This window comes from Tursiops truncatus, chromosome 3 (assembly GCF_011762595.2).
Source record: "Tursiops truncatus isolate mTurTru1 chromosome 3, mTurTru1.mat.Y, whole genome shotgun sequence".
Classification (NCBI taxonomy): Eukaryota; Metazoa; Chordata; class Mammalia; order Artiodactyla; family Delphinidae; genus Tursiops; species Tursiops truncatus.
Genome location: NC_047036.1, coordinates 123440685 through 123452552, shown reverse-complemented (window position 1 = coordinate 123452552; position 11868 = coordinate 123440685). Strand labels below are relative to the sequence as shown.

Sequence of the window (11868 nt, the reverse complement as noted above, 5' to 3'; positions counted from 1 at the left end):
GAGGATATGAATTCTAGTTTGAAGTCCTAGGCATGATACTTTGGGCAAGGGACTTAACTTGTCTAGGCCTCGTTTTCCCCACCAGTAAAATGAGAATAATAATCATCCCCAATTTATGGGGTTGTTAGGAAGGTTAAGGCAATGCATATGGAATTCTCAGCACAATGTCTTTTACTCAAGGAATAAAGTCCTTAATAATCCTGTCAAGTGGGTGAGGTAAATATGAAGGAGAAAGACATCTAGAAGTTAAGTAAGATGCTTGGCCTAAGGCCACATAGTTGCAGAACTGGAGTCAGATCAACCGTTCCCATTTCAGTCTTCATTTCAAGACTGCTTGGCTTTCTTAATTAAACACATATGTGCATATGCAGCTGTTGACTCTTAAATGTGATGTTTCATCAACAAATGTAATTATGGAGCATACACATTGCAACAGACTAGTCATGAGGCAATGCAGCTCTAAAAATGGGGCTTATCTGCCCCCACACGTGGGAGCACAGACAAGCCTGCATCTACATTCAGAATGTGCTTGTCTCAAAGGAAACCTTGGACGCTTGGCCCATACTTTGCTTCCAGTTATGATTCTGTCATAACTTGGGCATTTACTCAGAGCTTCAGCTTCTTCTCTAGTAAAATAATGGCACCTCCCTTGTAGCGTTATTAAGATTAATCAAGACGCAGTGGAAATCCTTAGGACTGAAGCTGGCACAGAATGAATTCCTAATAAACGTTAGCTAATATCTTTACCATTGCCCTTGCTGATGGTGGAGGTGCCAGTGGCGTTTACAGAGAGTCAGATGGGGAAGACTTCAAGTCTTTCCTGACCAGCCAATTAAATATTGGCTATCTTATTTTCTACATAGCTCTTGTGGCTATCCAACCTAATCTTTCTTACTTACTGTCAGTTCCCTGCCACTAGAATTATGTTGCACAGAGGAGGGAACCCAGAACAATGCTGGACACATAGCAAGTGTCCCACTAACAGTCTGTAGGTGAATTAATGAAAGGAGGAAAGATGAGAGCAATAGGAAAGAGGAGGGGGGAAGTAACCTATGGGAGCAAAGAGGGAGGGAATGGCCTGTTTCCCTGATTTCTCACATGAACTTCGGAGTCTATCCATCATCAACCAGCATTTGTTAAAAAGGAGCAGCTGCCCAGAGGAAGTCAGCTTAAGAAATCACGAGTAATTTTGATAGAACACAGACAGTTTTTAAGTGTCTTTCTCCTCACTCGGGATAAGTAGAACTTGTGTCAACATACTTGGCTTTGATCTGAGTTCATGTCAACTTCCATCCCTCAAACCTCCAAGGCTTTTACAGGCCTTTCAACGAGATCCCGTTTTCCAATATCCTAATTCCCCCCCATATTGGAGTTCAGAGTTTCAGTTCATCAACTTCAGTGCAGATGCCTTTAAACATCCTTTCTGTGTGCATGAGAAGCCTGCCAGATGCTTATGGGCACTAAATGAACTAATACATATATGCAAAACAATTACATTAATGAGTGGCACACAGCAACCACATCATAAATGTTCCCTATTGTTGTTCTTATTATTGTCATCATTATCCATTCATTCAAAAAGGATTTACAGAGTACCTTAGGTGCCTATAGATGCTCTAGACTCAAGATATTCAAAGGTAGACTAAACAGATGGGGAGCTTATGATGTAGTGGAGAATTCAGAAGATGAAGTTGGGCAGACTAGTGAATGACTGAGTTACCCAGATGGGTGGTTGTAGTCTACACTCTTGCTGGGGACAGGCCTCCATCTGCCTTGTTTCACACTGTTGCTCCAGTACCTTCTGAAGAGCATAGTAGGCACACAGTTCACGTTGGAAGACTAAATAACCGCATGAGTGAATTTCTGAGACGGGGCCCAGGTGAAGGTGAGTGTTACAGGTTCAGGGTTTTTAGGCTGTGTGGGCACCTACGATGTGGACTCTGTGTTTATGTGGCAAAGTCTGGCTTAGAGTGCATGTGGGTGGACGTGGAGAAGAGGATGAGGTTGGGAGAGTGTGCACCAGCACGAGTAAAACCTGTGTGTGTGTCAGCTAACAGGAACAGCAAAGTCTTTGGTTGTCCATTTTTGAGGTAAATCTGGACCCTTGTGTGAGGTCAAGGGTACAGTTCTGGCCTCAGTAAGTGAGGTATCAGCCAGGGGGCTGTGCTATGAAGACAGGGTATGAAGAGTATTTTGCAAGGCAAGTCTGATCTGTTGTGTAATTGTGTGTGATGCAAATTAAGGGTGGATAAAAAGCAAAATCTAGGGTGGTAGATATGAAGTAAGAATGGGTTGAAATGTGTGAGTCAGTTACAGGTTTTTGTGATTGTCAGTGAAGTAGGCTGGTCTGTCTGTAGGGCTCTGTAAACCAATAATTCAGGAGTACATTATGTGAGGGTGCAGGTTTGTGAGGCAGATTCTAGAACTGGGAGCAATTGTGAGACAATTCTAAGATTAGGATGAGACAGGTCTGGGATTGTGAGTCTGGTAAATCTGAGTTTGTGCGTGTGTGTTGCTCTAAATCAGGAAGGACTTGGCTTTTAAATCAACCCACCTGAGTCAACAGGTTTCTTTACCTTAGTAGGGCAGAGAGACTTGTGTCTGGAAGGCCAACTCCGGAGTGAGTGTGTGTAAAGCAGGGTTTGTGCGCACGTGTGAGTGAGGCGAGTTCTTGAGGGTGAATCTGAGGGTTGCTGGGCGAGCGGGAAGCGTGCGTGTGTGTGCGCGCGCGCGCGCCAAATTGGATTTCTCCTTTGGATGGGCGGCGGGGAAGCGTGATCGCGGGAGGCCACACGTTAGGGTCTGGGCGCGCAGGAGGTGCGGCCGGCAGGGCGGGCGAGGCGGGCGAGTAGAACACGCCGCCGCTCCGGCCCCCGCGCCGCGCTCGCTGGCTCGGGGCTCGCAGGGGACTGGCAGGAACCGGAGCAGCACTGCCGCCTCTGGCGCGAAGGCTCAGGCGCCTCCTCCCTCCCCAATCACTGTGGCTCGGCGCACGCTGCCGGCGGCTGCCCTTTCCGCCTCTCGGGAAGAGGACCCGTGGGCCACTGTCGCGATCCAACCATGGCCTCGGGCCGCAGAGGCTGGGACAGCTCCCACGAAGACGATCTGCCCGTGTACCTGGCCAGGCCGGGCACCACCGACCAGGTCCCGCGGCAGAAGTACGGCGGCATGTTCTGCAACGTGGAGGGCGCTTTCGAGAGCAAGACGCTGGATTTCGATGCCCTGAGCGTGGGGCAGCGGGGCGCGAAGACTCCCCGGAGCAGCCAGGGCAGCGCCCGAGGCGCGGGGAGCCGGTCCGGCGCCGAGGGGGACACACCGCGCCGGGGCCAAGGCCGAGAGGAGAGCCGGGAGCCCGCGCCCGCGTCGCCCGCTCCCGCTGGGGTGGAGATCCGGAGCGCCACGGGCAAGGAGGTTTTGCAGAACCTCGGCCCCAAGGACAAGGTAGGTGGGCCCGGATCTCCTCTCCGCCTGCCCTCGTTCCCTTCCCAGCCCGGGGCGCCATGGCCCAGGCGCAACTTTCTCCTGCTCACTTTGCAAGGGGATGGAGGACTAGGGGGAGGAAAAGGGCATCCTCCTCTGAGTGCAGCGAGCCCTCCCGGCCCGGATCTGGATTATTCGCGCGTGTCTTCAACTGTAGCATCTCAGTGCGCGCGGGACGGGGTGCGTGGGTCCCCTCGCCTCCCTGCCGCATCCCCGGGCCATCGGTTCTGTGTGGGTGTGTCAGCCGGGCCAGCCCAGGAGGGCTGAGTGATTTCCAGCCCTTCTCTAGGTCTGAGTACCCATTAGCACAATTGTCTTGGTCTCCCCTCTGACTCTAGATAAAATCTCAACCCAGGTCACCAGGGCAGAGGGCAGACTGGTCCTGGGAAAATGGGGTCATCTCCATAGTACCCGGATGAAAGTACAGGGTGGGCGGTCTCCCCTCTCACTCTTCCGACATCAGCTCTGTCCCTGAAACTTTTGAGTGTGGAGCCACTAGACTAAACACCCAAAACCCCATGCCTCTCTTCTGTCCTAGATCGACATTTCACATCTCTGTTTGTAAAGAGTATATTTGTGTAGGTAGCTTGGCACAAGACTGGGGATCCAGCTGTCTTTGGAAGAGTATTAATTGTATTTTTAAAAAATAGGCGAGAGGATTAAGGGTACACATTAAACTAGCGAAAGCTGCAAGTTCCCTGCTGCTTTTCCTTGTGCCAAAGCCAATTTCTTGTGTGTGTGTTTTTTAGAAACTCATGTCACACTGAGCTGACTTAAGATATGGCACCGAAAGCCAGCTTGCCCTGATTTATTTGTTTATTTCATAGAAAATCAGGACCATAGTCCAGAAAATTCAGGGCCTGGGCAGAGTTGGAGTATTCAGAGTTCAAACAGACGCTTTTGAGTTGGGGAACAATAGTAATCAGATACCTCACCCTTGTCTAGATAATGGCTGCAAAATCCAGCTGCATACATTATACTGCACTAATACTGTTATGAATAATAACCTGAAATGGAAATGTTTGCCTGAGAACTATTACAGTTAATGCTAACCCAAGTTTTAGATGTTTTTCCATTAAAATGCAGCGAGCCAGTGAAAGGACAGGACTTCTCTGCACTGTGTGATTTTTGGAAGTTTAAAAATAATAAAGCTTTAAGTATTAATAGTGGGAAAGAAAGTACCGAAATTAGTACTGTTTTAAGGTGCCTTTGGGGAACAATGTCATTGTGCCTTGGAATCACTTACTTAGTTTGTGATTTTCACATCATCCTTAGTATACGGGATTTCTCTAGGCCTTGCTCAAATACCCTTCTAGGAAAATCTTCTGATATTTTGGAAAGGGTTTGGCTGATTTCTAAACTGAAGAATGGCCCTAGGGAAAGGTTGTTGCCTCTCTTCAGGTCTGACTTTGATCAGTATTGAAATGTTCCCTTCTTGACTCTAAGGGGTGGGAGAGGTGATGGAAAAGGTCGGTAACAATTGCCCTGAGTCAGTGCTATTCCCTTTGCTGGAACACCCCTGATGTAAGCCAGATAATATGCCTGGTTTGCAAGATTTAAGAATGGTAACTAGAGAAAGGGAAAATGTTCCTCTTTTAAACCCAACAAGTCTTTCGTTTTCCTTCCTTTTGCAAACCCTGTACTTTTGCCTCGTAATTGAAAAATAATAATACAACCAGGATTTCTAGTGCTACATGGTTATTTCTAAGTTTGGGTTTGCTGTCAGCTTCATCCAGACCATGTTATTATCTCTAATTTGGTTGAATCACACTGTTAGAAGAGACAGCAGAGGTTATCTACTTCTCAACTTGATTATCTCCTTGAGGATAGGGATCGGGTGTTTGGATTTATCTTTGTGGCTGAAATGCCTGGCACGTTGGAGGTGCTGGATAAAACTTTGATAAAACCCCCTTAATGAACCCATCTCTTTTGCTACATAGGTACAAAATCATCATCTGGCCTCTGTTTAAATACTGCCATTTTCAGGGAGCTCACTTCTTCATGAAGCCATTTTGGATGACTTTATGTTAAAAAAATTAAATAAGCCCAAGTCTACCACCTGCAGTTTCTACAAACTATTCTTAGTTCTGACCACTGGAAATATAAGAATAACTATGTTTCCTTATTCTGAGATATCTTAATCATTTTAGGCATGTAGGCTTGTGTATCTGTCAGAAAAGGTGGGGTAATGCCACAGTAACAAACAGTCCCCAAATCTCGGTGGCTTAATCAAACAATAACTGTTTTTTGCTCCTGCTCCTTGTCTGTGATGGATCTGCAGGGCCGCTTTGTTCCTTATTGCTCCTCAGAGACCTAGATTGATGGAGGTCCCATGTCCTCACATCCATGGTGGGAAAAGCATGTGGTAAATTGCTCACAGACTCTTGAACTCCCACACTGAAGTCACGAGCATGACTTATGCTCATATTTCATGGGCCAGAGCAAATCATCAGTCCATGTCCAACTTCTGAAGAACTGAGAAAGTACAATCTTACTGGGATCCTGTAAGATAGAGGTTAGAAATATTTGGGAAATAGCTTTAAGATCTCTCCCAGATCTGGGGTGCATTAGTGGGATGAAAACTGGCTCAACCCTTACAAATTATGTGACCATAAATGTGTAACTTATTCTTTGTGCCTTAGTTTTTCTCTTTTGCAAAATGCAGATAACAGTGACTGCTTTGCGTATGGTGCTCAATACATGTTTGTTACTGTTACTCATTGATTTTTACTGCCTTTTATATGTTTTAGAGCAATTAGCACATTCTTGCTAAAATTCTCTTTTTTAGCCTTATTATTCCTAGCTTCTTCAGCTCTGCATGGTATGAGCCTTTTATCACTTGGATTTCCTTTTCAGGTTATACTATATTTTGTAAATATTCTTTTGAAAATATAGTGCCCAGAACTGAACACAGTGTTCTAGATGGGATGTGGCCATGGCAAAACGCATTAGGCTAGTTACTTCCCGTGATTTATACACAGCGTATGTTTCTGTAGTAAAGATGACACGTAATAATTCATTAATCCATGTCCTACTGTTGTCTCCATAATAAACTACATGTCATGCAGCCTTCAGAAACTTTTCCACATAAGCCAGGATATCTACATACTATGTTGGTACAGTTGAACTTAAAACAAAACCAAAAGGAAAAAAATATTTTAACGGCAGGATTTTATTTTTTCCCTCTGTAATATTCATCACCATTTTGCTTATTTTTCTATTATAATGATAATTTTGAAGCTTAATTCTATAGTACAATATCCCTTACTCCAGTTTTGGACTATCTGCAGATTTGATAATAAATATCTCTTTTTGAGCACTTTCTATGTGCCTGACATCTCTATCTCTATCTCTTCATCTGTGTCTTTTCCGGACATGTTACTGTAATGCAAGGCAAGGACGGACCTTCCCACTACATACACCTTAGAAACCTTCTCCATCTCCCTGCCAGTCCATTATTCAGAATTCTTGGAGCTCAGTTGCTCAGTCTTTGAGAACAGTTGCTGCAAAATCCTTATTCTTCCAAGTTGATTTTGAAGCTATAGAAAGAGGTTTTTAAAATAGCATGATAAAATTAAAATATGCTTTGTCTCTAGCATACCTAGTTATTAATTCCCACCTGAAGGAAATGAGTTTAGTTAATAAAAGAATAAATTATGAAAGGGTTAAATAACAAAAGTGTTTGGCAGAATAAAAATGTAAAAAATGTCACTGAGTTATACTCCAAATGCCGTGTTCCAGGTTTGAGGTATCACTGGCTGTTTCTATTGTGGTTCTGGATCTATTTGTAAACACCTTATTAAATTATGTATTTACATTTTTCTCATGATAGGCATTCATATTGCCAAACTCTTCCACACAACTTTTTGTTTATGATTTTTGACAGTCAGTACATAAAAAAGCAGTTCTAAGTGAAAAGTAAATATTTTTTTCACCATTTGTCAAGATGGTTTCCATGCATGCAGAAAGGAAATCACTTCTAGCAGTGAGGAAATTACTAAAGGGAGGAGAATTGTGATATATAGTCTGCCAAGAGCAAATGATTCTGCAGACTCTGTCATCCAGTGAAAACAAAATAAAGACATTATGATTATGTGGGTCTATTGATAACTCCCTTTCGGGAACTGGGGGTCATTTCTAGTTCCCCGCTTCTCACGTGGGCCACTTTTGTGCAAGATTTTTCCCTATGAAGTCAGCAGGGCTTTGGGGTCTAGGAGGAGAGGATTTGAAACAAATGAGCTGTGCCTCTTACCTTTTACCATTTGTCTTTGTTGTCCTGGGTGATGGTTTTCAAAATGATTCAGAGAAATTGAAGTCTTCCTCCTTAACCTTCACAAAGGAAGACAGCTGGCAATAGAATTCTAGGCTTATAAAGGCCTCTCTAGTCATCCAGATCGAAACACTGTAGTGTAAATGAATTTTACAAGGCTGCTCGGACAAACTAAAGTTTGCACTCAGGCTGGGAAAAGAAGTTCTTACTTACCTGGCCCTCAGGCCACACTTGAATCTGGGAGTACATTTACTTAGCCAAACTTGGGTGTGTTTGAAACCATTCAGAACTTTAGTTTAGTCTGACAGTAAGCATTTGAGGGACATAAAAAATGTGCCTTCTAAGTAGTGCTGCGATTGGCAGAGTTCCCTCAAAGTAATGGGCCCTGGAGACAAGGTTTTGCTGACGGCTCTTGTAAGTAATGTTTTGGAAGCCAGAGGTTGGTCTGTGATACTTTTCTGTGAGTGATTTCTATAGCTGATTCTCTTTATGATAAGTTTCCAGTAATCAAATAATGTTCCTGTGAGACAGTGGATAAAGCTTCCTAGGAAGAGGAAATCTGGCCGAGGGGAATGGAATCCTTGAATGCAAGTTCAGCCCTTCTTTTGCAAGAGGAGGCAGAAGGTCTATTTGGGTGTGTAAGCACTTTTAAAAAACTAAACTTTCAGGAAAATGTCATGTTAAAATATATCTGTATTCTTAATGTGGGCTCACATGGCATTCAAAAAATAGTTCAACACCATCAAAAAAACAGTGAGATGAGGCAGAAAAAAAAGACAACTGGATAAAGCATTAGCTTCCTTTAACCAGCTAGCTATACAATTTAGGAAAGTTACCTCCCTTTTCTCTGAGTTTTAGTTTCCTCCTTTCTAAAATGAAGGGGCTGGACCAGTGGTCTATAAACTTTTCTGATTGTGTACCTTTATGCAAAAATTTTTTGAGCATGCTCTCTTTCTATATATGTGTATATATACATATATGTACACACATGTGCATATATATAAATTACATATACAAATAATATATTAATATCTTATGACATTATTAGATACAAAGAAAAAGTACAAACTAAAAAAGAAGAGATATCATCATAACTATAAATCGTGATATTTTTTTCTTGTACCCTAGTGGCTCATCTTGCCCACCCAGCTGGGTGAGTGCTTGTTAAGTCTATGATCTTTGGAACAAAGCCATAGCAGTCAGTGGTTCTAATATCAATATAATAGTCATTAATGAGTTCACTGTCAGCCTGAGTTCTTCAGGGACATGTCGTCTTTTATGGACCAACATCTAAGAGAAAAGTTTCAAACCATTGAAGGCTTGTGATGAGGCTGCAGGCCAGGCGATGGCTACTGCTCAGTGTACTCTTTAAAAATATATGTCTGGGGTTGGGCCACTGGGGTGTGGATAACCAGGGTCACCATAAATACGATGAGGAGTCCCCAGATCTCCCTTCATGCACTAATTTTCTCTTTTCTCATTGATTCAAAAACATTTACTAAGCACCAGCTATGTAGGTGAGCAATCAAAAACTAATGTTAGAGGAACAAAGGTGAACCAAATAGATGCACGTGAGGAAAACAGAAACTGCCTTTTGTCATAATGTCTCAGAGAAAACTGCCATTAACACAGGAGTGTATTTTCTTTACTCCAAAATAAAAGTGGGAACATGCGGTATTATCTGTTTTTAAACAGTCTTTTTTACCACTTTTTAAAACATTTAATAAACTTTATTTCTGAGAGCAGGTTTAGGTTCCTTGCAAAATTGGGTGGAAAGTACAGAGATTTCCCATATTTCTCCTGCGCCCTCCATTATCAGCTTCCCCTACCAGAGTGGTATATTTGTTGCAATTGATGGACCTATTGACACATTCTCTTCACCCAAAGTCCATAGTTTACATTAGGGTTCACTCTTGGTGTTGTGCATTCTGTGGATTTTGACAAATGTATAGTGACATGTGTCCATTAGTACAGTATCATACAGAGTATTTTCACTGCCCTAAAAATCCTTTGTGTTCCGCCTGTTCATCCCTCCCTTTCTTCTAACCCCTGACGACTATAAATATCTTTACTGTTTCTATAGTTTTGCCTTTTCCAGAATGTCATGCAGTTGGAATCATATAATATCTAACCTTTTCAATTGCTTTCTTTTACTCAGTAATGTGCATTTAAATTTCTTCTGTGTCCTTTCATGGCTTGATAGCACATTTCTTTTTAGCACTAAATATTCCATTGTCTAGATTAACTACAGTTTATTTATCCATTCACTGAAGGACATTTTAGCTGTGTCCAAGTTTTGGCAATTAGGACTTAAAGCTGCTGTAAACATTCATTTGCAGCTTTTTGTGTGGACATAATTTTTTTTCTATTTATTATTTATTTTTAATAGATCTTTATTGGAGTATAATTACTTCGCAATACTGTGTTAGTTTCTGTTATACACCCAGGTGAATCAGCCATATGCATACATATATCCCCATATCCCCTCCCTCTTGCGTCTCCCTCCCTCCCACCCTCCCTATCCCACCCCTCTAGGTCGTCGCAAAGCACTGAGCTGATCTCCCTGTGCTATGCGGCTGCTTCCCACCAGCTAAGTATTGTACATTCGGTAGTATATATATGTCGATGTTACTCTCACTTTGCCCCAACTTCTCCCTCCCCGACCCGTGTCCTCAAGTCCATTCTCTTGGCCATAAATTTTTAGTTCATTTGAGTAAGTTGAGTGTGATTGCTGGATCATATGATGAGTATGTTTAGTTTTGTAAGAAATATCCAAAGTAGAAGAAGTAAGAAGTCTTCCAAAGTAGCTGTACCATTTTGTATTCCCACCAGCAATGAATGAGAATTCCTTTTGCTCCACATCCTTGCCAGCATTTGGTGTTATCGCTATTTTGGATTTTCGCCATTCTGATAGGTGTGTAGTAGTATGTCATTGTTGCTTTAATTTGCAATTCCCTAATGACGTGCAACGCTGAACACGTTTTTATATGCTTACTTGTCATCTGTATATCTTCTTCTTGTGAGGTGTCTGTTCAGGTCTTTTGCCCATTTTTAAATTGGGTTGTTCATTTTATTATTGTTTATTGTTTTAAGAGTTCTTTGTATTTTTTGGATAAGAATCCTTTATCTCATGTGCCTCTTGCAAGTATTTTCTCCCAGTCTGTGGCTTCTAATTCTCTTAACATTTTCTTTTGTGGGGCAGAAGTTTTAAAATTTTAATCAAGTCCAGCTTACCCATTATTTCTTTCATGGATTGTACCTTTGTTGTTGTATCTAAAAAGTCATTGTCATACCCAAGGTCATCTAGGTTTTCTTGTATCTGATTTTCTAGGCGTTTAGAATTTTGCATTTTATTGATACATTTAGGTTTGTGATCCATTTTGAGTTAAATTTTGTAAAGGGCATAGGATCTGTGCCTAGATTCATTTTGTTGCATGTGGATGACCAGTTGTTCCAGCACCATTTGTTGAAAAAGACTATCTTTGCTCCATTGTATTCCCTTTGTTCCTTTGTCCAAGATCAGTTGCCTGTATTTATATGGTTCTATTTCTAGGTTCTCTATTCTGATCCATTAATCTATTTCTTTATCCATTTGCCAAAACCACTCTGTCTTGATTACTGTAAGTGTTGAAGTTGGATAATGTCAGTTCCTTAGAGTTTCTCACCATTAAGTGTTCAGATTGTCCATTCCTTCTTGTGTGAGTTTTAGCGGATTGTGTCTTTCAAGGAATTAGTCCATTTCATCTGGGTTATAAAAATTATGGGTGTAGAGTATTTCATAATATTCCCTTATTATCCTTTTAGTGTACATGGGATCTATAGTGATGTCCCCTCTTTTATTTTTGATATAAGTAATTTATGTCTTCTCTTTTTTCCTTAATTATCCTGCATAGATGCTTATCAATTTTATTGATCTTTTTGAAAAATCAGCTTTTCGTTTAATTTTCTCTACTGCTGTTTTTTTTGATTTATGTTCTAATTTTATTCTTTCTTTTCTCCTCCTTACTTTGGATCTAATTTGTCTTTCTTTTCTAGTTTCTTAAGATGGAAGCTTACACTATTTATTTTAGATCTTTCTTCTTTTCTAATATATGCATTCAGTGTTATAAATTTCCCTC

At 41.9% G+C, this 11868-nt stretch overlaps 1 protein-coding gene across 2 annotated transcripts in view; it reads left to right on the top strand.

The window, feature by feature from the left end:
- The first annotated feature begins 2783 nt into the window (after positions 1-2783).
- Positions 2784-11868, top strand: part of DPYSL3 (dihydropyrimidinase like 3) — a 114666-nt gene continuing 105581 nt past the window's right edge. The window contains exon 1 of one of the 2 annotated variants that reach the window (XM_073802669.1): positions 2784-3441. In XM_073802669.1, coding sequence (XP_073658770.1) covers positions 3061-3441 — 381 coding nt within the window. In that variant the 5' untranslated portion in view covers positions 2784-3060. The remainder of the gene's footprint in view (positions 3442-11868) is intronic. The other variant, XM_019924655.3, reaches the window with a different exon arrangement.